Source organism: Thalassophryne amazonica, chromosome 19 (assembly GCF_902500255.1).
Source record: "Thalassophryne amazonica chromosome 19, fThaAma1.1, whole genome shotgun sequence".
Classification (NCBI taxonomy): Eukaryota; Metazoa; Chordata; class Actinopteri; order Batrachoidiformes; family Batrachoididae; genus Thalassophryne; species Thalassophryne amazonica.
In genome coordinates this window covers 51,006,114-51,030,389 of record NC_047121.1, presented here as the reverse complement: position 1 = coordinate 51,030,389, position 24,276 = coordinate 51,006,114, and the positions used below count along the sequence as shown (strand labels likewise).

Sequence of the window (24,276 nt, the reverse complement as noted above, 5' to 3'; positions counted from 1 at the left end):
TCTCTCTCCTCCCCACGATGCACCACAGCTCCACGTCCAGCAGCTCGATCAGGTCCTGCCGGGGCGGCACCACACGCACCGTGAAGCCTCAGTCACACATATCTTTCGTAGCCTCATGTGCTGTTTGGTAGATATGAGTCTCATCTTCATAACAGAAGCGGAGCTTGGATGGGCACGAGGTCCGAAACCAGATCTTCTTCTCCCTAAGTACTCGTTTCGCTTCATTGTCCTTGCAACAGCTCAGAATAGCGGTTGGGTAATCGTGGTCGAAGTAGATCCTCTGAGTGTTCACGTGGATCTCCTCCTTTACCCAGTCCTTTCTTTACCCAGGCCTTTCTTTACCCAGGCCTTTCTTTACACATAAGCAAGACGCGTTACCAATGTCATTTTTTGTCATTCGTGACACATTCCTGACATTCTTAACGTGACTTAATGCATCTGAATAGGTTTCTTAATAGTGCGTGTTGGTGCGTGATGTTCTTGATATTCATGGAGCATGTTTTTGCCTGTCAAAAATCTTCCACGAATGTCACACACCACCCTCATTTCGTCTCACGTCGTGGAGGTCGCAACTGAGCGTGTTGATCCATCTTGATGAGTAGTGATCCTTAATAGAACGTGACAACGTTTGTAGTGGTTCCTGTGATGGTTCTTGGAGCCCAAATTGTCATGTGTTATTACGAAGTGACACGGAAACTGTCAAGTTTTGACACGACTTGTAACGCGGCGTCACATTTCACTGTGCACCACGACGGATCAGTTTTCTGTCATGTGCACACAATTAAACTCGGCTCCACAGCGTTCAGTTTGATGCAGTATGCTGAAGAGGAACAGTGACGTGTAGTCAGTCAAGTGTCATTCCACAGTTCCTGCTGAAGCTCCTCAGGACACTCCTGCAGGTGTTCCACCTGCTGTTGTAACCGATGAGCGGGGAGAACGAGTCTGAGCCAGAGGAACCAGAGGAGCGAGAGGAGACTCACATGCAGCCAGACATCTCTGCACCTCCTCCAGTCCGGCGGAGGAAGACGTGCACGCACAATTAAACCCTGCTGCACCGCATTCAGTTTGATTGCTGACACCAAGTCGGCTAAAAGTCTCATTTCAGTGCTCTTCAGCGCGCTCCTGCAGGTGTTCCACCTGCTGCATGTGCCTGATGTTTGGGAAAACACGTGAGACGAGAGCCGCATTTGGCTCTGTCCGTCTCCTCCTCCTCCTCTCTGCACCACTCCATGGTACAGAGCCCAACTACGCATGCAGGCACAAAGTTCTTCTGAAAAACTGGAGCGATCTGGGTGAATATGGGTGTGTGTGTGAAGACAGAACTTAATGCGCTGTTATGCGCAATAGCGCGCAACAACACGGAACAATATTCTTGACCGTGCGTAATGATTCCTGATAATTCTCCAGCAACATGTGCCATTAATCATAATGTGTGGTAACAGGTTGCAGCAGTTCCTGAGAACACCTGACGCCTCTGCCCCGAATCATCACCTTCGTGATCAGCGGCCAAAAATGTGTACTTCATGGCATTCGTGACTTGTCGTCGTTATGTGTAAACGCAGCATTACCCAGGCCTTTCTTCCTTTGTTCGGTACAGCAGGAACTACAACACAATCGATCTGGTGTTTCTACTCCTGCTGGTTTCGGTGCTAGAGCTCTATGCGCCCGCTCAATATTTAGTTCAAGGGAGTCAGGAATGTTTACTTTTTCTCTGAGAAGCTTTTCCACAAAAGCAATCATTGAATTGCCTTGTTCTTCATTTTCCGGTACATTAAAGATCCTTAAATTCTTCCTCCTCACCCTTGCTTCTTGATCGACAAGCTTTCTTTCATTTTGAGCCTGGGTTTTTAACATGCTTAAAATATAGCTCCATTGTCTCTGGCTTAGCTTCCACTGCACCATTGTGCCTTTCAGTGTCTCAAATGTTTTGATTTGTGTTCCTGATATCTTCTCTGTTGACATCCAGGTGTTTCTTATTTTCATGTCTAAAATCTAGTCCAGAAGTGTAATATTTATTGCAAGCTCATTTCCAAATTGACTTTGGATTTGTCATTACCTTTTGGTCTTCCAGTGTCATCTTGTGGATTAACATGGCTATCGTAGCTTTGTGCATAGTCTTCGGTGTGTAACATTTCTATGACATTTCTTCTACTTTTGTCTCGTATTTCCATCCTGACCTCTTTCATTTGGATCAAAGGACTCGTGTCTTGAATGTATATGACTTTTTAAAGATTTTGTCTGTAAATTAATTGAGTCACCAAAATTGTTGTAAGACGGACACACACACACACACACACACACCCCTCAGTATAATTGCATATTTTTTCTTCCTTTTTGAATTTCTGAAAAGAAAGCCTTAATGAAGAATAAAATGTATTGTAAATCCCCTGGATTTGTTCTTCTGATTACATTTTAAAAATAATCCTGAATATTTTTGTACGTTTATACTTCATTTGAAAATATTTTTCACAACCTCTCAGGACCTTCAAGGCCCACCAGGAGGTCATTGCCCACGCTTTAAGAATTGTGTTCAGTTATGTTTTCATAGTAACTGATTTCAGCAAATTGTTACTAACTGCATTTTGCGTCATGTGAGCTATTTTTCAGTTTTTCTTAAATTACTTTTCCAGTTGACCCAGCAGTTGGAAGATTTGAGGAGAGGGCATCTTCTGCTGCATTCTGTCACTTCACAGCAGGGGGCGACAACCAGACCCGTGGGAAGCTTGGGTGTCACTGCTGGACAGAAAGGATCGGCCCTCTCAGGTCCTGCTGCACTGGAACTCAGAAAACTGTACCAGGAGCTGCAGGTAAATGTGTGAATTCTGCAGGAGCCAATTCCATTTTCAGCTGCTTCTGAGAACAGAAACTCAAAGAGCAGCACTCAGCGGAGCGCAAACCTCGTCCACGGGCCGACACTGTGCCAACTTGCAAATATTCTTTAAATCTGTTCATGTTTCCAGAATCGGCAGCATCTCAGTCATAACAAGGTCTTATCTTTGTTAAGCTTCACTGTTGTTGTGGTCTGTAATCCATCCAGTAGACTTTCAGAAACCCCAGAAGCTCTTCTGGGGTGGACCAACACCTTACTAAGAAACTGGAGTACTTCTCATGTCTCTACGTCAGGCTCGGAACCGACACAACCTGGAGCAGAGCAGCAAGTTGGCCCAGAACAAGGAGCTGCTGAACAAGAGGAACGCCCAGGTGACGGTGATGGACCAGCGCATTGGAGATCTGCGAGAGCGGCTGCACAAAAAGAGAGCAGAAGTACAACATCACACTTTGACATTCAGGAAGAGTCCAGGTGATCTTTCAGCTGCTTGGTTGCTTAAAATTTGCCTCTTCTTCCAGTTGAGCCGAATGAACGGTGTCAGCTTGTCCCCGCCTCAGTCCTCTGCTCACCCTGGCAGTGGAGTTTCGGGTCGGGTCGCAGCGGTCTGCCCTTACATTCAGGTTTCAGACCAGCGCCGACAGGAGGCGGGGCTCCCTCTGCCATCTGACCCTCCGTCCAAACACAGCCACACCCGCTCCCTCTCAGGTGGGTAGAATTTAAATGACTTTGATAATTTCATTTTACTCATGTCTAACGCTTCTTTCTGAGCTCTAACCTCCTTTCTATTTTGTTTTCCTCCTTTTTTCTTCCCCCTTATCTGTTGTTGATCGTAACTATTGATTTTGTGATTGCTGTGTTGTTGGCGGTGGTGCTTGTTGTGCTTGTGCTGGCGTGATGTCGTCGTGGTGCCTCATTGCTGATGATGCTCTTGTTGTTGTGTTGACACATTCACACTGTTTTGTTGTTATTCTTGTGGTTGTTGTTATTGTGGGTGTGGCCAAGCAGAGGAAGATGGGGGCAGAGTCAGGAAGCCTCCCAGCCAGTGGAAAGAGTCAGATTTAGATGTTGTCCTTTCACAGCCTCTTGAGACACGTGGGACACTTCGCACGCTGCAGGGGGGGGACAGTAACAACTGTGAGTCTGTCAGAGGCAACAGAAAAAAGTACTAATTACAGCATTTTCTGGAATATATGTCCCACTGGAGTATCAGTCACATCTAAAATGCATCATGAAGAGAAAAACAACAGTCACATCAGCTGAATTTAGTTTTGAAACGTGGTGTTACTGCATCATGCAACAAGAAGCAAAATGAATGGAATTGGCACATTATTTATTTGTCATGCAAACATCACACGAGCAAGCAGAAGCTTACGGCTAATTGTTTTGTTGGTTTATTTGTACGAGGCACAAGCAAGAGTAAAACTGCTTCTTGTCACTGCTGCACAGGCCAAAATATTAGTGCAGCACTAAACGTGTGCTAGCTGTACCCTAGTCTAGTCATCCTTCCTGCTGTGGTTCTGCTCGTCCCACAAAGTGCAAGTAAGTTGAGTGCCTAGTAGTATGAAGATTAGTCCCTCTATTTATTCAAAAGCATGGTCTTTCACTTTGAGAGCATGATTTATTCATTTTACTCAATCTCCAAGACCCAGCATGTGCTCCTAATTGAAATCATCTTCTTCTTTAAAGTTGTACGCCCTTTGAAAATCACCAAAACTGACAAACTCAACTGACAAAACAGTCCAAGTATTATAATGTACATTTATTTTTGTAACTTTTCCCAAAATTACAGTTCACTTTAATGAAGAGAACATATTTATCTGGTGGGAATTCCATAATGAATATTTAATATTTCTTTTAATGCCATCTGCAGGAGGAACACACGTGCACATGCAAGAGGTTAAGAAATTACCTTTGACCTTGCATGATGTGCGTTCCCCTGGCATGTACACTGACATCCATAAGATGTCTTCTCAGTCACTTTAAAGGAGCTATCTGGTTTTAGAAACAGCATTTTTAGATTTAGGAATGTTTATTGCTCACTGACTTTTACAAAATACATAAGAAACATATTAGATTTATATAGAAATAAGCTATTGTGGAGTGTTTTCCGCCATCTTGGTTTATTTTGTTTGAGCGAGCAGCCAGCTGAGATCACGCTGCCTTTTCCTACTCTGATTGGGTGTCACTCTGTGCTTCCCAGCACCCCTTGCGGAAGTCGAGGGAAGCCCCCACGTGATTTTTGATGTCACTATGGTGACTACATAATGTAATTTATGCTTGAATTTTTTCCCTTCAGGGGAATTAATTATTAACTTCTTTCAACAGCACAAATGTTGATCATATTGACAATTTCATATTATGAATCCATTATTTAAAGGCAAAGGAATAAAATTATAGTGGTGCCATAGAAAAAGAGCTGCTTCAATCATTTGTGGCATTTCTTTTTTTTTTTCTTCAAATGGGTCCATACCACATGGTAGATTTGTGTCGTGTTTGCCAACACCGTGCTGTTTACGTGTAGGGAAATTTTAACTATAAACCAGGTTTCTGTCTGCACCTGTCACCCTGTTAAAACTGGAGTGTGTCAAGTTCTTTCTTATTGCAACTTGTTACACATGGATAAATGAGAAAACGTAATACAAAGTACTACCAGTCAGTAGAAGTGTTGAGTGCTGTGACATCTGGAATAGCACCTGTTGCCGCCATTTCTATGTAAGTGTGAAGAGTTTTCATAACCCAAGTGCATTAGATGAATTAATGCAAGAGATAGGAAGGGCAAGTTCACACTATGCCCAATCATTTGCAGCATTGTATGTGATAAGGTAAAAACTGTTCACTTTTGCACTGATGTTCATTCTGTGTGCACACACTGATCATTGGAAACCACTTTGTGTCTGCATCAGATGGATGTGCTATAGAAAGGCAATCTACTGACAAACAAAGACAACTGTCACAACTCTGAAGGAGCGTCAGAGATTAGAGCGACATTACAAGGTGTTTCTCCAGTCAGTGACCGAAGCTCCTTCAGAGTTGTTATGTGTCTTAATTAGTGGACTAACTTTTGCACTTTCTCGTGAATGTTCACCTCTACTTCCTTGCCTGGCCAGTTTCATCATTAGCACAACCGTCCTCACTGTTTGTAACATTATCAGGTGCGCGACCAAGCAAGCAGTAAATGCGGCTGTGTTGGCTGAAGTTGTTTCCTGTTTCACTGGCACATCTGTGTATGTGTGAGTAATATTAGCTCCAAGGATGCCAGTTGGAGCTCTAGTGATTTGCCCAAAGGCACGTCAACAAATAGGTTGAATAGTCAAGGATAAATATGATTGTTATTGTAAGTAACATCATCTTTGCAGAAGCAAAGGATGGAGCTGAACCCTAGCAGCTGACTTAGAACTGGTGCGGACCAGGGGAATCTGACTGTTTAATTAAATGATTTTTTTTTTTAACTTCTGCTACTTTTTAAGTGTAACTGCTGTGAATTTTAATTCATGTATTTACTTCTGTCTGAATCCTGTGTGAGCCTTAGGAGTGATTAGCTTATTCATTATTGACTATATAGTGCAGCAGATAACAGAATATTTACAGAGGAATCCTTCAAATCTGGAAAGAAGCACCAAAGTTGGCACAAATACTCCTTAGACATTACTCTTTTGAAAAAACTGAGTAGCCACTTGAATTTTCACTAGGCAGCCAGGTAGGGGTCAATTGAAGAATTACACAGGGGTCAAAATTTAAAAGTGTTTCAATCATATCGAAAGCTATACCACATTATTTGTCTGATCACAACGATACCAAAAAGGTATAGTTTGGACTATCTGTGACTGAATGTTATGGTGTTATGGGGTAATAACAGCAAGAATGGTAACAAAGGTGTTGGGAAGGTGTCGTAGCACGGACCCACAACAGGGGGCGCAAATGAACGGACAATGAATAAGCCAAAAAGTAACAATTTAATGTTGTGACAATACACAACTAAATTCACAGAAATCTGCACAGTCAATTGACACCAGGTGACGTGTGGGCAGGCTCGAAGATAGAAGACCCCCGACGAGAGAGAAGCCACACGGCTTCCACCACCAACGGTCTGAAGAACACCGGAGCTGCCGAGTCCCCAGGTGGCCTCTTTCTTCGGCTGTCGACCCTGGTACTGCTGGCAGAAAGCAGAGATAAGATGAATGAGTGTGAGTCCGCACACTCAGTAATCCACAGTCCATACACAGTGAGGAGGGAGCACCTCCACCTCCAATCACACACTCGTGCAGCTCCTGGTTAACCACTTATCTGGATTGGGGTGTGAGGCAAAGCCGTCGCTGTCACACCAAACGCCAATTCCCCAGACAAGGCAACACTCCAGGAAAACGGCTGCAACAGAAGTTCAGGTTATTACACACAAAGTGTCAGTCAGCAGAGAAATGACCTCTTCAGTAGTTGCGATTTCTCGGCGAGGAGGTGGAGTTGCAATCCAGCTTTTATGGTGGTGATGATGATGATGAACGAGTGACAGCTGGTGCAGAGGATGAATGACAGCTGTCACTTCTTCTGGGTCTGGCGCCCTCTCGTGCTTGGAGCCCGCACTCCAAGCAGGGCGCCCTCTGGTGGTGGTGGGCCAGCAGTACCTCCTCTTCAACGGCCCACATAACAAAAGGTCAGCATTAGTTTGTACAGGGGTCAGATGTTAAAGTTGCTCTAAATATTGTAAAATGTGATGCAAATTATTGGTTGAGTTAATAGGGTTTTAAAAAGGAATAGTTTGCACTATGTGGCATGCTTAGTTATCATGTTACAGGGTAACATATGTCACATGTCATAGAATCCAGTGGACGTCAACATTGCTCAACTTTACCTTGCAGACCAAGCATTCAACACAGTCAAAACTATTTCATTTATTAATCCTATTAGTTCAACCAATAATTTGCACCACTTTTTACCAAAATTGGAGCAACTTTAACTTTTGACCCCTGTACAAACTGAAATTGAATTTGTCACCATTCTTGTTGTTTATACCCCATAACTCCATAAGATTCAGTCATAGATAGTCCAAACTATACCTTTTTGGTATCGTTGTGATCAGACAAATAATGTGGTATAGCTTTCAATATGATTGGAGCATTTTTAAATTTTGACCCCTGTGTAATTCTTCAATTGACCCCAACCTGGCCGCCTACTGAAAATTCAAGTGGCTACTCAGTTTTTTTTCAAAAGAGTAATGTCTAAGGAGTATTTGTGCCAACTTTGGTGCTTCTTTCCAGAAATGAACAATTGTTACAGTTATCTGCTCCACTAATTCTCTTGAATTTCCTAGTGCACAAAGTACACTACTTTACCTACTTTACACCCTCTGTAAATCCTGCGTGATGTTGGAAGATAGGGTGGCTCTTTTAGAGAGCTGTGTTCATAAATGAAAACAGCTTCTTAGCTCAGTGGAGTTAGATGTTACGGGCACTCCAGATGAGGTTAGTATTGGGCCGGCTAGCGAGCCCATTAGCATCAGCCTAGAAACACCGGCTGTGGAGGACAACTTTCGGACTATGGCTAGGCGGAGGAAGCCCCGTAGGGCTTGGTGCCCTTGTTGTGGTACCCCAATCACACTCGCCACTGCAAACTGTGAATCGGTTCTCCCCCTTGGATTTGCCTGATGTGAATTCTCTGACCCCACAAGTGACTTCCACTCCTGTCTCCAGGCCGAAACGCTGGACTTTAGTGATAGGAGATTCTATCACCCACAAGGTCAGGTTACAGACGTCAACTGACATTAAATGTATTCCTGGGGCCAGAGCTCCCGACATTGCATCCCATCTTAGGGTGCTGACGCTGCAGAAGGGACGACAGACTAAGGAACATGACATGAGATATATTCACATAGTTATTCATGTCGGCACCAATGACGTCAGGATGAACCACTCAGAAGTCACAAAAATGGATATAGAGAGGACTTGTGACCTTGCCAGAAAGATGTGTCGGCATCGATTAATAGTCTCTGGTCCCCTCTCCTCCCGGGGTAATGATGAGGCATTTAGCAGGCTGACATCATTAAATAGGTGGCTGGTGAAATTTTGTAGACAGGAAGGCTTTAGCTTTATTGATAACTGGCCTTCATTCTGGGGCCGCCGTGGCTTGCTGATACCGGACGGCCTCCACCCTACTGTGGAAGGTGCCGCCATCTTGTCTGCGAACATGGAGCTCTACAGGGAGGGTAACGTTAGGGATTTACAACAGGCCACAAAGCAGGTGATTAGAGACCCTGCAAGGCTTATGACTAATGTGGATGTGGAATCTATTAGCTTAGTGGGGAAATTAGTGCAGAAAATCCACTATGGTGATAGTGCAGTTTATATGCCAGGGAGGGAAAGTCAACAAGTTGAGACTGTGGCCTGTTTCCGTAGACATGTCCATAAAAATCATAGAGGGATATGATTTGCAAACTTAATACCCATTACTACATTGGATGATATTGAAATTGAGGATGGCCCGGTGGTTGTTCCAACAATATCAGAGATTTTGTGTCTGCTACCTACAGCGCGCATGGAGTGTCTCAAACCTAAATCTACTTATAGGCATCCTATATATGCTACTCTGGAACCACCCCTAAACCCAAACTGTTCAACTGTCAACTCCACTGAGGTCCTTAGACTGGGTCTCATTAACATAAGATCACTATCCTCAAAATCATTGTTGGTTATGATCTAATTATTGATCATCACTTAGATATGATTGGGTTATGTGAAACTTGGCTTAAACCTACAGCTGTTCTCTCCTTAAATTAGGCCTACCCACCAGCATATACATTTAGTCACAGACCTCGTGATGTGAAGCAAGGTGGGGGTGTTGCTCTTATTTATAAATCTAGGTTTAGCTTATTAGCTGTTGGGGGTCACAAATATAACTTGTGTGAGCATCTGATTCTCCACTCTGCTCAGAATATTATGCATTGCCAAGGTCAGAAGAATAAAAATCAGCCGTATTACTTTGTCACTGTATATAGGCCTCCTGGCCCATATTCTGAATTCTTAGATGAATTTGGTACATTCATCTCTAACTTGTCAACTAGTGCAGATAACATTCTGATCATTGGTTACTATAACATTCATATAAATAAGCCTTCTGATCCCCTCTGCAAATAATTTATGGAAACTGTGGATGCATTAGGATTTCGGCAATGCATTCGGGACTCGACGCACATTAGTGGAAATACCCTGGATCTGGTTCTCACACGTGGTATTGCTGTCACGAATATTGACATCGTGCCTCTTACATCAGTGGTCTCTGATCACTCACTTATTAAGTTTACAGGTTCGCTGCCGTGTTTAGTGTAACAACCTTATATATCACTACGGCAATGCATCAACTCCTCAACTAAGACTGAACTCGAAGCTAGACTGCCTGATATCTTAGCTTCACATTTGGCAAATATCCAATCAGTAGACAGTCTTGTGGATTGTTTAAACTCAGTGCTCAAAACTACACTCGACATGATTGCGCCACCTTTGTTAAAATTGCGCCTGCCCAAAACACAGTCACCTTGGTTCAGTGATTATCTGCATGACCTCAAGCATAAGGCTAGAGGTCTAGAATGGAAATGGCGTGGTTCAAAATTAGAAGTATTCCACCTTGCGTGGTGTGATGCTATCTTAGACTTTAAGCATGCATTATTGGCTACAAAGTGGACCTATTACTCTGATTTGATCAACAAAAACAAGCATAACTCAAAGTTCTTGTTCGACATGGTGGCAACACTTATTCATGGACAGCCACCTGTAGTTTGCTATCCTTTTACAGCACAAGATTTCCTGAATTACTTTGAGAAGAAAATAGAAGACATTAGGTTAAACATATCCCAGCATGCCTTAACCCAGCCACTACACTCTGCTATTGAGGTGGGCACCATTACTGAGGTATTACCTAGATTTACAGAATTTGATACTATCTCACTAGGCATGCTGATGAAACTCGTAACGTCAACAAAAAAGCACAACCTGTTTATTTGATCCTATACCAACAAAACTGTTTAAGGACTTGTGGCCCATTTTTGGGCCGACTGTGCTGGAAATGATTCATCTTTCTTTAACTTGTGGATCTGTTCCTAAATGTTTCAAATCTGCAGTGTGTGACTGCAATGTTTTAGTTTCTGGTTTACCACAGTCTAGCAGGACTCTCCAATTGTTTCAAAATGCTGCTGCCAGACTTTTGACATGAAGCAGAAATTTTGACCACATTACACCTATTTTGGCGTCTCTTCACTGGCTTCCTGTCCCAGTGAGATTAGATTTTAAGGTGCTGCTACTAGTCTATAGACTAGAAGTCTGCGGGTCACAGAGCTTTCTCTTATCGTGCCCCTGTTCTGTGGAATGATCTCCCTGCATCAATAAAACAGTCAGATTCTGTGGAGACTTTCAAGTCCAGACTTAAGACGCACTTATTTTCCCTTTTGTATGACTAGCATACTGGCATAGTATAGTTCTGCGCTTTTTACTCTTTTAATTCATTTTATTAGTAAACGGAGCGTGCTGCGGCCTCAACTTTAACTAAATTCTGGGTCTTTTAGTGAAGCTTAGGGCTAGTGGCCAGCGATCACCTTAGTATTTCTTCTGTTTTTCTTGTTGCTTAATGCTGACAAATTATACTGTATTTGTTGTCTTTCTGATGCTCGATCCTGTTTTTTTTTTTCTCTCTCTCTCTCTTTAAGGTGCAGCTCCATCCAGAGATGGTGTGGTATTTGTGCTGGAGACCCTCCTGTCCTGTACACCAACAGCTTTTCCTGTATATTTGTCTTGTGAACTGTTCTGTAATTTGTGTCTGTATCATGGCCCAAGCAGAGGGTCACCCCTTTGAGTCTGGTCTGCCTGAGGTTTCTTCCTCAGAGGGAGTTTTTTCTTACCACTGCTGCTCTGGCGGTTAGTAAGGTTAGACCTTACTTGTGTGAAGCACCTTGAGGCATCTCTGTTGTGATTTTGTGCTATATAAATGAAAATAAATTGAAATTGAGGGTGTCTCCTTTTTGCACCCAGATATCCATTCAGATTAGGTTTAAACTTCCAAGACAACAACTTCTGTTGTTTGGGTTTCGTTGTGTTGAAAAATCTAACAAGTGCAGCTGCAGAAAAAGTTTTTTTTTCCTTCCATATTATGAAAGGATGCACCGTAATTCTTCATGCAGAAATAGAACAGTATCCAAAACTCAAATATGTGACTGTAATTGTCTCCATAAAAGATGGTAAACAAACATTCTGAGTGGTGACTGTACTGTAATTGCATGTCTGGATTTGTAGGGTGGTGCTTGGCTTGCTTAATTGCAGTTTGGGCTTTGTTGAGGCATAATGGTTAAAAGGCAGGCTTGTCACGTCAGTATAAAAATAACTTGTTGACTTACGTTTTGCTGCATATGCTACATCATTTCAATGATATTGGTTACACAGTGTGTGGCATCCTTTACAGACACGGCTACTAAAATACAGATCATGTACTATAATGTAGAACATGGTGGCTGTAAATGTTTTTTAGGCTTTGTTTTAACAGTAAATAAAATAAATGAGGAAAAAAACACTTTTTTATGCAGTTATGTTCTTTAATCTAAAACTGAAAACAACATGATCTAAACTGCCCTGTGACAAACCGACCTCCTGTCCAGGGTGAACCCTGCCTTACGTTCCACCACTGTTCGGACAGGCTCCAGCCCCCCGTGACCCTTAATTGGAGTAAGCGGGTATGGAAAATGGATGGATGATCTCAATGACTGAAAAAAATCTAAACCAAAACAATGATGGGTTGCATTTATTTCGCTGCTCACCTTTTCAGTGGTAGTTTTTGGAGACTTATAACTTAAGTCAGCTGCATTGAAAAATGATTCTTCTTGATGTATTGTTCTGTTATGGCATTGATCTCACTGAATGAAGGCAATTTGGTGTTTGTTTGGTTGCTATATAGCTCAGTTAAGAGCTGCTTTATAGCTAAAATAAATGCAACCCCAGTTCCATTGAATTGAATCAATTGAGTACACCACAAAGACAAGATATTTAATGTTCAAACTGATAAACTTTATTGTTTTTGTGCAAATATTTGCAAATTTTGAAATGGGTGCCTGCAGCACGGTTCAAAAAAGCCGGGACAGGGCAACAAAAGGCTGGGAAAGTTGATGAATGCTCAAAGAACACCTAATTAGAAACAGGTGAGTGTCATGATTGGGTATAAAAGGAGCATCCCCAAAAGTCTCAGCTGTGGGGCGAGGATCACCACTTTGTGAACAACTGTGTGAAAAAAATAGTCCAACAGTTTAAGAACAATGTTTCTCAATGTTCAATTGCAAGGAATTTAGGGATTCCATCATCTACAGTTCATAATATAATCAGAAGATTCAGAGAATCTCGAGAACTTTCTACACGTAAGCTGCAAGGCCAAAAACCAATATTGAATGCCCGTGACCTTCAATCCCTCAGGCGGTACTGCATTAAAACTGACATCATTGTGTAAAGGATCTTACAGCGTGGGCTCAGGAACACTTCAGAAAACCATTGTCAGTTAACACAGTTCGTCGCTACATCTACAAGTGCAAGTTAAAACTCTACCATGCAAAGTGAAAGCCATACATCAACAACATCCAGAAACACCGCCGCCTTCTCTGGGCCTGAGCTCATTTGAAATGGACAGACACAAAGTGGAAAAGTGCTGTGGTCTGATGAGTCCACATTTGAAATTGTTTTTGGAAATCATGGATGTCGTGTCCTCTGGACAAAAAAGGAAAAAGACCATCACCAGATTGTTACCAGTGCAAAGTTCAAAAGTCAGCATCTGTGATGGTATGGGGGTGTGTTAGTGCCCATGGTATGGGCAACTTACACATCTGTGATGGCACCATCAATGCTGAAAGGTACATCCAGGTTTTGGAGCAACACATGCTGCCATCCAAGCAATGTCTTTTTCAGGGATGTCCCTGCTTATTTCAGCAAGACAATGCCAAGACACATTCTGCAGGTGTTACAACAGCGTGTCTTCATAGTAAAAGAGTGTGGGTACTAGACTGGCCTGCCTGCAGTCCAGACCTGTCAGCTATTGAAAATGTGTGGCGCATTATGAAGCGCAAAATACAACAACAGAGACCCCGGACTGTTGAACAACTGAAGTCGTATATCAAGCAAGAATGGGAAACAATTCCACCTACAAAGCTTCAACAATTAGTGTTCTCAGTTCACAAACACTTTATTGAGTGTTGTTAGAAGGAAAGGTGATGTAACACAGTGGGAAACATACCACTGTCCCAGCTTTTTTGAAACGTGTTGCAGGCATCCATTTCAAAATGAGCAAATATTTGCACAAAAACAATAAAGTTTATCAGTTTGAACATTAAATATCTTGTCTTTGTGGTGTATTCAATTGAATATAGGTTGAAGAGGATTTGCAAATCATTATATTCTGTTTTTATTTATATTTTAACCCTCTGGGGCCGACGCCATCGTATACGACGGCTAAGACCAAGCTTTACTAAATTATAAATAACTTTTTAATGATATGAGATAGAAACTTACTTTTTTTGCTGAAACGTTAACTCTGTGGACTTTCGAGCCAGCCATCAGCCATCTTTGTACTCCTCATAGAAGCTGTGTGATGACGTGCGCAATGTAAGTGTCCAATCGGAATTGGTTCACCGTCACATGGTTTTCCAAAATCCAATCGTAGGGCAGATTTGCCTCACGTGAAAAGCCAAAGATCATTTTCTGGAGTGATATGTTACTAGTTGGCCCGTTTGAATAGCCTCCTGGGTGCTTCAATGAGTACATACTATTAGTACATACTCAGTGTGCCCTGCGCCATTACGCACAGCGATCAGTGAAAGCAGACGGAGAGTCTCTGATGACAATCTCATGTGCTGAAACAAAGAGTGTGTAACTATCAGGATTGCTCCACTAGTTTGCATGTGAATCTTACTGGATAACTCTGTTGCTTTCTCTGCATAAAGCACTTGTTTATCATATCAGTGGACAACAAAACGCATAGACCATTTTGAATATATTGTTCAAAATGTGCATTTGTGTTTATTGTTTGAACCTTTTTGTTGTTCATTCTTTCACACAAGACCTCAAATTACCTTTATAAAGTGTCAAAACAGTTGTTTATTATAGTTTGCTGTGTGTTTTGAATAAATGTGTGTGGAAAATTATTTTTCGCTTTATTTTTTCCTTGCCTATTTTTGATTGTAAACCTTTATTACACTTATAAAACACAACAAAAACATATATATTCTGAAAGCACAGGTTGTCCTGAAAAGAAGAGACATAAAACTTGATTGTGGGATGCAGGGAGAGCTGTTAACAGCAATAATAATACATTTATGCCAGGCGCGTGAACTGTCCAAAAAATGCCCTCGGACCCCAGAGGGTTAAACAGTGTCCCAACTTCATTGGCATTGGGGTTGTAAAACAAATTAAATAAACAAAAATACACTGTACAAATTTAAAAGATGAAATGTTTGTTTTTGTGTCAGGGTTCCATTGAAAATGTCTTTTTTTTTTTTTTTTTTTTGGTTGATGAGAAATCTTGATTGTTCAACAAAATAACTGTTGAGTCATTTTGTTGAACATGTTGATGTCAACTCAAGATGGACTCAACCACAAAGATTCAGAACAAACCACAGTTTAAAAATCAGTCTTGTGGGATAAACATACTTGAAATCAGAAATAAAATGTACAAAAATCCAAAAGTGTGCATTACACTTTTATTCTTGAAAATATTTGTTCTGTACCATCAGTTCCTTAAAGTTTCATGAGCCTTAGTTCAGAACATTATGAGTGAAAACAGATGAAAACAAACAAGTCCTGAACTGCGTAATATGTTTTACTAAAAAATCCTGATAGCAAATGGAGCTTGAGGGCAGGTGTGGTTATTTAAGAAAAACAAAATATTCAAGTTTTTAATAATAATAATTATAAAAATAATAGAGCCTTTATTGTCATTGTTCACATACATACATACATACAGTAAAATTTTTCCTGAGTTTAAAGGACATGTCGCACATTTTTTTACGTCCCAGTTAGCAACACAACATCAACGTGTTCATGATTAAGTCTCTCCGCACACATGCGCGCATAATTTGTGGCCTCTGATGTTTTTATTGCTCTCTCTGAACTAGTCAACAGGTGTATTTTCGGAGAACGTCTCACTCTATGGAGTCAAATTTGTTTCACTAATATTTGCAAATGCACAGAGGCTTATTTACAAATATCCCTTGATTTGTACACGTGCTTTGTGATCCACAAACACAAATTTCTGATTTGTAACTTGTGTGTTGGTTTTTACAAATATGTATTTGTAAATATATCGGGTTGTCAATGTCTTCTCTCTGTTGATTTGGTTCTTGCAGTTTCTAAATGTCTTTTCCATTTTAATGCTCTCTCTCACTATTTCTCACCCTCTCTCTCTTTAGCCAATGAAGCATCTTGGCCTAACATAAGTAAGAATGTGTCCGCATGGAGGAACACCACTTCAGAACAGGTATGGCTTCTAGATTATACATGTGATTGTTTTATTCTTGTAAATCCTCTCATCATCATTAAAGCTGCTGATGTGGCACTGTTCAAGTAAGTCATTGGATGGGAAGATTAAATATAGGTATGGGTTGTGGCACCAGCAGACCGGCTCCGACCCAGAGCACTCACACAAGTCAAGCAGATTGGACTTTGGGGGTGTAAGGCCCTTGGACATGGTCCTGTGTGCCTCATGTGGGTACACTCTAAGTGGCATTTTTAAAACTGATTTAAAAAAAGAGTTGGGTTTTGTTTACCCAAACCTGCAGATACCCTGTAACAGACCGATGTTCTGTCTGACTTACAAGAAAAGAAAACAGGAAATAAGAAATAAGATGCAGGTTTTGAAATTGTGTTTGTCCTCTACTTCTCCATCTCTCTCTGTCAGCAGCTCCCCTCCGGTTACGGTACGTATCCCAGTGCCACCCATCAGTTAGCAGGGCATTACTGCGCAACTAGCTCCCTGCCCCGGTCTGCTCCTGGTACTCTGGGCTGGCCACGGTCCAGTGCCACCTCTTGCTCACCTTCATCATCATCCTCTTCACAGCAAATACAGCAACGAATCTCAGTTCCTCCAATGTCTACTCAAGGTAATTTAAAAATAAATATATATATGGTTCAGATTCCTAAATTCAATTTATTCAATTTGTTTAGTTTATACAGCGGCAAATCACAACAAAGTTGCCTCAAGGCGCTTCACACAAGTAAGGTCTAACCTTACTAACCCACAAAGCAAGAACACAGGCGATAGTGGTAAGAAAAAACTCCCTCTGATGATTTGAGGAAGAAACCTCAAGCAGACCAGACTCAAAGGGGTGACCCTCTGCTTGGGCTATTTAACCAAAATGGTTTACAGTACAGAACACAACCCAACAGCAGTTGATGAGAGTCCATGCAGGTGTCTAGTCCACCGTCAGGAGGGGGGCCACTCATTGGATCTGTTCCTACAGCAGAGTCCGTCCCGCGTCCTCCACAGAAATCATCCAATCCAGCCGCATCTCAGACAGAGATAAAAAGCAAATAGAATCAGTCGGCTATAAAAACTACACTTAAGGTATAAATTCATCAGCATTAAGCAACAGGAAAGCAGAAGAAATACTAAGGTGATCGCCGGCGACTAACCCTAAGCTTCACTAACGGATCCAGACTTTAGATTAAAGTTGAGGCCAAGATTCTTGACAGTCACTTGCGACTGTAGATTTTTAAACCACAAATTTGTGTTTATCTTTAACACTTCATGATTCAGTAGATCTGCAATGATTAACCAGTTATTAATTGACTATTAAACTAATCACCTATTTTGATAATGAATTAATTGCGTTGTCTTTTTTTAATACCCAAAGACTCTGATTTCAGCTTCTTAAATGTGAATAAAGTCTAGTTTATTTTACCGGTTTCTTTACTCATCCTGTTTGTGGTGGCCAAGTGGTTAGTGCGCTTGGTTTCATTGTGGAAGGTTCCCAGTTCAAACCCCACCCCTGCCACATTCTCCATGTAATGTGGAGTTGAGTCAGGAAGGGCATCCGGCGTAAACCTTGTGCCAAAATTAACATGCAGGTCCACCTTGGATCTGCTGTAGTGACTCCAAGTGGAAAAACAAGGGAGCAGCCAAAGGGACTTACTTTACTCTTATCCTATTTAGTGTAAAAAAAAGTGATAAATACAAAAGAAGTAGCCTCTCTGGTCTGCACTCAGGTGTAGTTTAGACTAGTCATCAGCAGATGGCTCTGCAGCTTCAGAAACACTCGAATGAACATCATATTTATATGTAGATGAAAATTGATGAAACTTTCTTTTATAACAACCAATATTTCCACCCTTTTCCCTAAAAATAATAATAATAATAATATGATTGTGAAATGTATTTAGGGTCAATTCTGTTTAACTCCTGTTGAAACAAGTAATAAAATCTTGATTTTATATTTAATTGAAAATCAAGTATTTGATGTGAGCTGCAGTATTCTCCTGATCCTCGTTGGAGGACTCTGCTGTGGTTTTGGCTGAGTTCAAGTTTTCTCTGTGTTTATTTTCTCCTCTCTGTCTTCGTTAGGCTCAGGCTCCACCTCCCAGCCCCTGTCCCCGCAGACAGAGCGAGCAGATCCTCCGCCAGCAGTGGCCGTACGTCCTTACGTCCCAGACTGTCCCTCCAGACCCCAGTCCCCCAGGAAGGGCCCCGCCACCATGAACAGTAGCTCCATCTACAGCATGTACCTCCAACAGCCTCAGGCCAAAAACTATGGATCCCTCAGCAACAGAGCGGCCGTCAAAGCAGGTGATTAAGTTAAATCCTCAATTTTTCATTTATCCATAGTAACATGGTTATAATTATCAACAAACCTGTTATTGATGGTGTGAATGTTACTGTTTTCTTTTATTGTTGTTGTTAAATTCGAAATTACAGAGTAAATTACACAGCACGGTGTCTTAGTTTTCGTTACAAAGAAAAAAAGAGAGACAAAAGTACAAAATAAAACAAAACTGATTTCTTAGTTAACCTAAGTAACAAAAGGGTGTAGGTATCAATCAATCAATCAATCAACTTTTTTCTTATATAGCGCCAAATCACAACAAACAGTTGCCCCAAGGCGCTCCATATTGTAAGGCAAGGCCATACAATAATTATGAAAAACCCCAACGGTCAAAACGACCCCCTATGAGCAAGCACTTGGCCACAGTGGGAAGGAAAAACTCCCTTTTAACAGGAAGAAACCTCCAGCAGAACCAGGCTCAGGGAGGGGCAGTCTTCTGCTGAGACTGGTTGGGGCTGAGGGAAAGAACCAGGAAAAAGACATGCCGAGAAGGGGGGCAGAGATCGATCACTAATGATTAAATGCAGAGTGATGCATACAGAGCAAAAAGAGAAAGAAACAGTGCATCATGGGAACCCCCCCACAGTCTACGTCTAAAGCAACATAACCAAGGGATGGTCCAGGGTCACCCGATCCAGCCCTAACTATAAGCCTTAGCGAAAAGGAAAGTTTTAAGCCTAATCTTAAAAGTAGAGAGGGTATCTGTCTCCCTGATCTGAATTGGGAGCTGGTTCCACAGAAGAGGAGCCTGAAAGCTGAAGGCTCTGCCTCCCATTCTACTCTTACAAACCCTAGGAACTACAAGTAAGCCCGCAGTCTGAGAGCAAAGCGCTCTAATGGGGTAATATGGTACTACGAGGTCCCTAAGATAAGATGGGACCTGATTATTCAAAACCTTATAATTAAGAAGAAGAATTTTAAATTCTATTCTAGAATTAACAGGAAGCCAATGAAGAGAGGCCAACACGGGTGAGATATGCTCTCTCCTGCTAGTCCCCGTCAGTACTCTAGCTGCAGCATTCTGAACCAACTGAAGGCTTTTTAGGGAACTTTTAGGACAACCTGATAATAATGAATTACAATAGTCCAGCCTAGAGGAAATAAATGCATGAATTAGTTTTTCAGCATCACTCTGAGACAAGACCTTTCTGATTTTAGAGATATTGCGTAAATGCAAAAAGGCAGTCCTACATATTTGTTTAATATGCGCTTTGAATGACATATCCTGATCAAAAATGACTCCAAGATTTCTCACAGTATTACTAGAGATCAGGGAAATGCCATCCAGAGTAACGATCTGGTTAGACACCATGCTTCTAAGATTTGTGGGGCCAAGTACAATAACTTCAGTTTTATCTGAGTTTAAAAGCAGGAAATTAGAGGTCATCCATGTCTTTATGTCTGTAAGACAATCCTGCAGTTTAGCTAATTGGTGTGTATCCTCTGGCTTCATGGATAGATAAAGCTGGGTATCATCTGCGTAACAATGAAAATTTAAGCAATACCGTCTAATAATACTGCCTAAGGGAAGCATGTATAAAGTGAATAAAATTGGTCCTAGCACAGAACCTTGTGGAACTCCATAATTAACTTTAGTCTGTGAAGAAGATTCCCCATTTACATGAACAAACTGTAATCTATTAGACAAATATGATTCAAACCACCGCAGCGCAGTGCCTTTAATACCTATGACATGCTCTAATCTCTGTAATAAAATTTTATGGTCAACAGTATCAAAAGCAGCACTGAGGTCCAACAGAACAAGCACAGAGATAAGTCCACTGTCCGAAGCCATAAGAAGATCATTTGTAACCTTCACTAATGCTGTTTCTGTACTATGATGAATTCTAAAACCTGACTGAAACTCTTCAAATAGACCATTCCTCTGCAGGTGATCAGTTAGCTGTTTTACAACTACCCTCTCAAGAATCTTTGAGAGAAAAGGAAGGTTGGAGATTGGCCTATAATTAGCTAAGATAGCTGGGTCAAGTGATGGCTTTTTAAGTAATGGTTTAATTACTGCCACCTTAAAGGCCTGTGGTACATAACCAACTAACAAAGATAGATTGATCATATTTAAGATTGAAACATTAAATAATGGTAGGACTTCCTTGAGCAGCCTGGCAGGAATGGGGTCTAATAAACATGTTGATGGTTTGGATGAAGTAACTAATGAAAATAACTCAGACAGAACAATCGGAGAGAAAGAGTCTAACCAAATACCGGCATCACTGAAAGCAGCCAAAGATAACGATACATCTTTGGGATGGTTATGAGTAATTTTTTCTCTAATAGTCAAAATTTTGTTAGCAAAGAAAGTCATGAAGTCATTACTAGTTAAAGTTAATGGAATACTCAGCTCAATAGAGCTCTGACTCTTTGTCAGCCTGGCTACAGTGCTGAAAAGAAACCTGGGGTTGTTCTTATTTTCTTCAATTAGTGATGAGTAGAAAGATGTCCTAGCTTTACGGAGGGCTTTTTTATAGAGCAACAAACTGTTTTTCCAGGCTAAGTGAAGATCTTCTAAATTAGTGAGACGCCATTTCCTCTCCAACTTACGGGTTATCTGCTTTAAGCTACGAGTTTGTGAGTTATACCACGGAGTCAGACACTTCTGATTTAAAGCTCTCTTTTTCAGAGGAGCTACAGCATCCAAAGTTGTCTTCAATGAGGATGTAAAACTATTGACGAGATACTCTAACTCCCTTACAGAGTTTAGGTAGCTACTCTGCTCTGTGTTGGTATATGACATTAGAGAACATAAAGAAGGAATCATATCCTTAAACCTAGTTACAGCGCTTTCTGAAAGACTTCTAGTGTAATGAAACTTATTCCCCACTGCAGGGTAGTCCATCAGGGTAAATGTAAATGTTATTAAAAAATGATCAGACAGAAGGGAGTTTTCAGGGAATACTGTTAAGTCTTCTATTTCCATACCATAAGTCAGAACAAGATCTAAAATATGATTAAAGTGGTGGGTGGACTCATTTACTTTTTGAGCAAAGCCGATAGAGTCTAATAATAGATTAAATGCAGTGTTGAGGCTGTCATTCTCAGCATCTGTGTGGATGTTAAAATCGCCCACTATAATTATCTTATCTGAGCTAAGCACTAAGTCAGACAAAAGGTCTGAAAATTCACAGAGAAACTCACAGTAACGACCAGGTGGACGATAGATAATAACAAATAAAACTGGTTTTTGGGACTTCCAATTTGGATGGACAAGACTAAGAGACAAGCTTTCAAATGAATTAAAGCTCTGTCTAGGTTTTTGATTAATTAATAAGCTGGAATGGAAGATTGCTGCTAATCCTCCGCCCCGGCCCGTGCTACGAGCATTCTGACAGTTAGTGTGACTCGGGGGTGTTGACTCATTTAAACTAACATATTCATCCTGCTGTAACCAGGTTTCTGTTAGGCAGAATAAATCAATACGTTGATCAATTATTATATCATTTACCAACAGGGACTTAGAAGAGAGAGACCTAATGTTTAATAGACCACATTTAACTGTTTTAGTCTGTGGTGCAATTGAAGGTGCTATATTATTTTTTCTTTTTGAATTTTTATGCTTAAATAGATTTTTGCTGGTTATTGGTGGTCTGGGAGCAGGCACCGTCTCTACGGGGATGGGGTATTGAGGGGATGGCAGGGGGAGAGAAGCTGCAGAGAGGTGTATAAGACCACAGCTCTGCCTCCTGGTCCCAACGCTAGACAGTCACAGTTTGGAGGATCCAAAAAAATTGGCCAGATTTCTAGAAATGAGAGCTGCTCCCTCTAAAGTGGGATGGATGCCGTCTCTTTTAATGACCTCCGATTGGCGTAACCGGGTGTCATTGCTGCCGACGTGAATTACAATCTTACCAAATTTACGCTTAGCCTTAGCCAGCAATTTCAAATGTCCTTCGATGTCGCCTGCTCTGGCCCCCGGAAGACAATTGACTATGGTTGCTGGTGTCGCTAACTTCACATTTCTCAAAACAGAGTCGCCAATAACCAGAGTTTGATCCTCGGCGAGTGTATCGTCGAGTGGCGAAAAACGGTTAGAGATGTGAACGGGTTGACGGTGTACACGGGGCTTCTGTTTAGGGCTACGCTTCCTCCTCACAGTCACCCAGTCAGCCTGCTTTCCCGACTGCACGGGATCTGCCAGGGGGGAACCAACGGCGGCTAAGCTACCTTGGTCCGCACCGACTGCAGGGGCCTGGCTAGCTGTAGAATTTTCCATGGTGCGGAGCCGAGCCTCCAATTCGCCCAGCCTGGCCTCCAAAGCTACGAATAAGCTGCACTTATTACAAGTGCCATTACTGCTAAAGGAGGCCGAGGAATAACTAAACATTTCACACCCAGAGCAGAAAAGTACGGGAGAGACAGGAGAAGCCGCCATGCTAAACCGGCTAAGAGCTAGTAGCTGCGCTAAGCTAGCGGATTCCCAAAAACACACAAAGTGAATAATGTGCAAATAATCCAGAGGTGATTCAGCAGAAGGAGTGCCCCAATCAAGGCACCAAACAGGCCATGAAGCAGCACAGGCAACGCACGACAACAGCGAACGCACAACAACGGTGCTAAAATAAAATAAAAATAAAAAAAATAAAAAAATAAAAACGAAAGCGTTAGCAAGCTAGTTAGCTTGCCAACGCTAATGAAAGTTAGCTGATAAAAGTGCTCCGTCGCGATGTTTCGACCGTTAGAGGTCTTCCTTAGGCGCTGGAGCAGAGCAAAAAAGTTAAAAAAAAAAGTAAAAAGGTAAAAAAGTCTTGAAAAAGACTGTTAGTTCAAGTCCAAAGCAGCAGGTAGCAGTCTCTGTGTAAACAGTCCCAACAGAGAGCCAAAATTCTGATGCAATCTCACTCCGAAGACCAAGTCAGCAAAGTCCACGTTCATGTGGAACCATTTCCATAGAAGCAAAAGCTTGTATACACCTGACCTCCTTGTGCCTCAGTACATTTTAATCCTCACAACAAAAGCTAAACAAGCAGAATTTAATTTATCATCAATAATAGCTGCAAGAAATTTAGTTTTACAATTTACAGTTTCAATTTCAGCGTCATCTATTGTTAAGCTTCTACCTGAATTCCTGGGCTTATTTCCAAATATAATACACTTTGTTTTACCAAGATGATGTGATAGTTTGTTTGAATCAAACCATTGTTTAAATGTAATTCCTTCTCCATCATGTTCCAAAGCTGACCCAAATGATCCCCACTACAGAACACAGTTGTATCATCAGCAAACAAAGTAGAATTCAGAGACTTAGAAACCAAAGGTATTATCATTGACGTTTAAGAGAAACAGCAATGGACCAAGGACTGAACACACTGATACCTGTTGTGTAAATAGCTGGTGATCCAGTCCCCTAATACCATACTTCTGTAATTTATGTAATAATAAAGTGTGGTCTATGGTATCAAATGCTTTTTGTAAAAAAAAAAAAAAAAAAAAATTACTGGATATTACTTATTCCAATTGCATTTGCTATTTGTTCATTGAAGTCTATTAAGGCTAATGAGGTGCTTTGTTTTTCCTGAATCCATATTGCTTGTTCACAAAGTATTTGGTATAAAATCATTTAGTCTCTTTGCAAATACCTTTTCCAAATGTTTAAAGAATTGTGGTAACA

At 41.4% G+C, this 24,276-nt stretch overlaps 1 protein-coding gene across 3 annotated transcripts in view; it reads left to right on the top strand.

The window, feature by feature from the left end:
• The window catches only part of LOC117531694 (apoptosis-stimulating of p53 protein 1-like), a 196,264-nt gene that overhangs the window by 101,031 nt on the left and 70,957 nt on the right, over nt 1-24,276 (top strand). The window contains exons 9-15 of one of the 3 annotated variants that reach the window (XM_034194799.1): nt 2,631-2,807; nt 3,124-3,264; nt 3,349-3,535; nt 3,836-3,964; nt 16,245-16,312; nt 16,733-16,934; nt 18,395-18,616. In XM_034194799.1, coding sequence (XP_034050690.1) covers nt 2,631-2,807; nt 3,124-3,264; nt 3,349-3,535; nt 3,836-3,964; nt 16,245-16,312; nt 16,733-16,934; nt 18,395-18,616 — 1,126 coding nt within the window. The remainder of the gene's footprint in view (nt 1-2,630; nt 2,808-3,123; nt 3,265-3,348; nt 3,536-3,835; nt 3,965-16,244; nt 16,313-16,732; nt 16,935-18,394; nt 18,617-24,276) is intronic. The other 2 variants (XM_034194801.1, XM_034194800.1) reach the window with 2 other exon arrangements.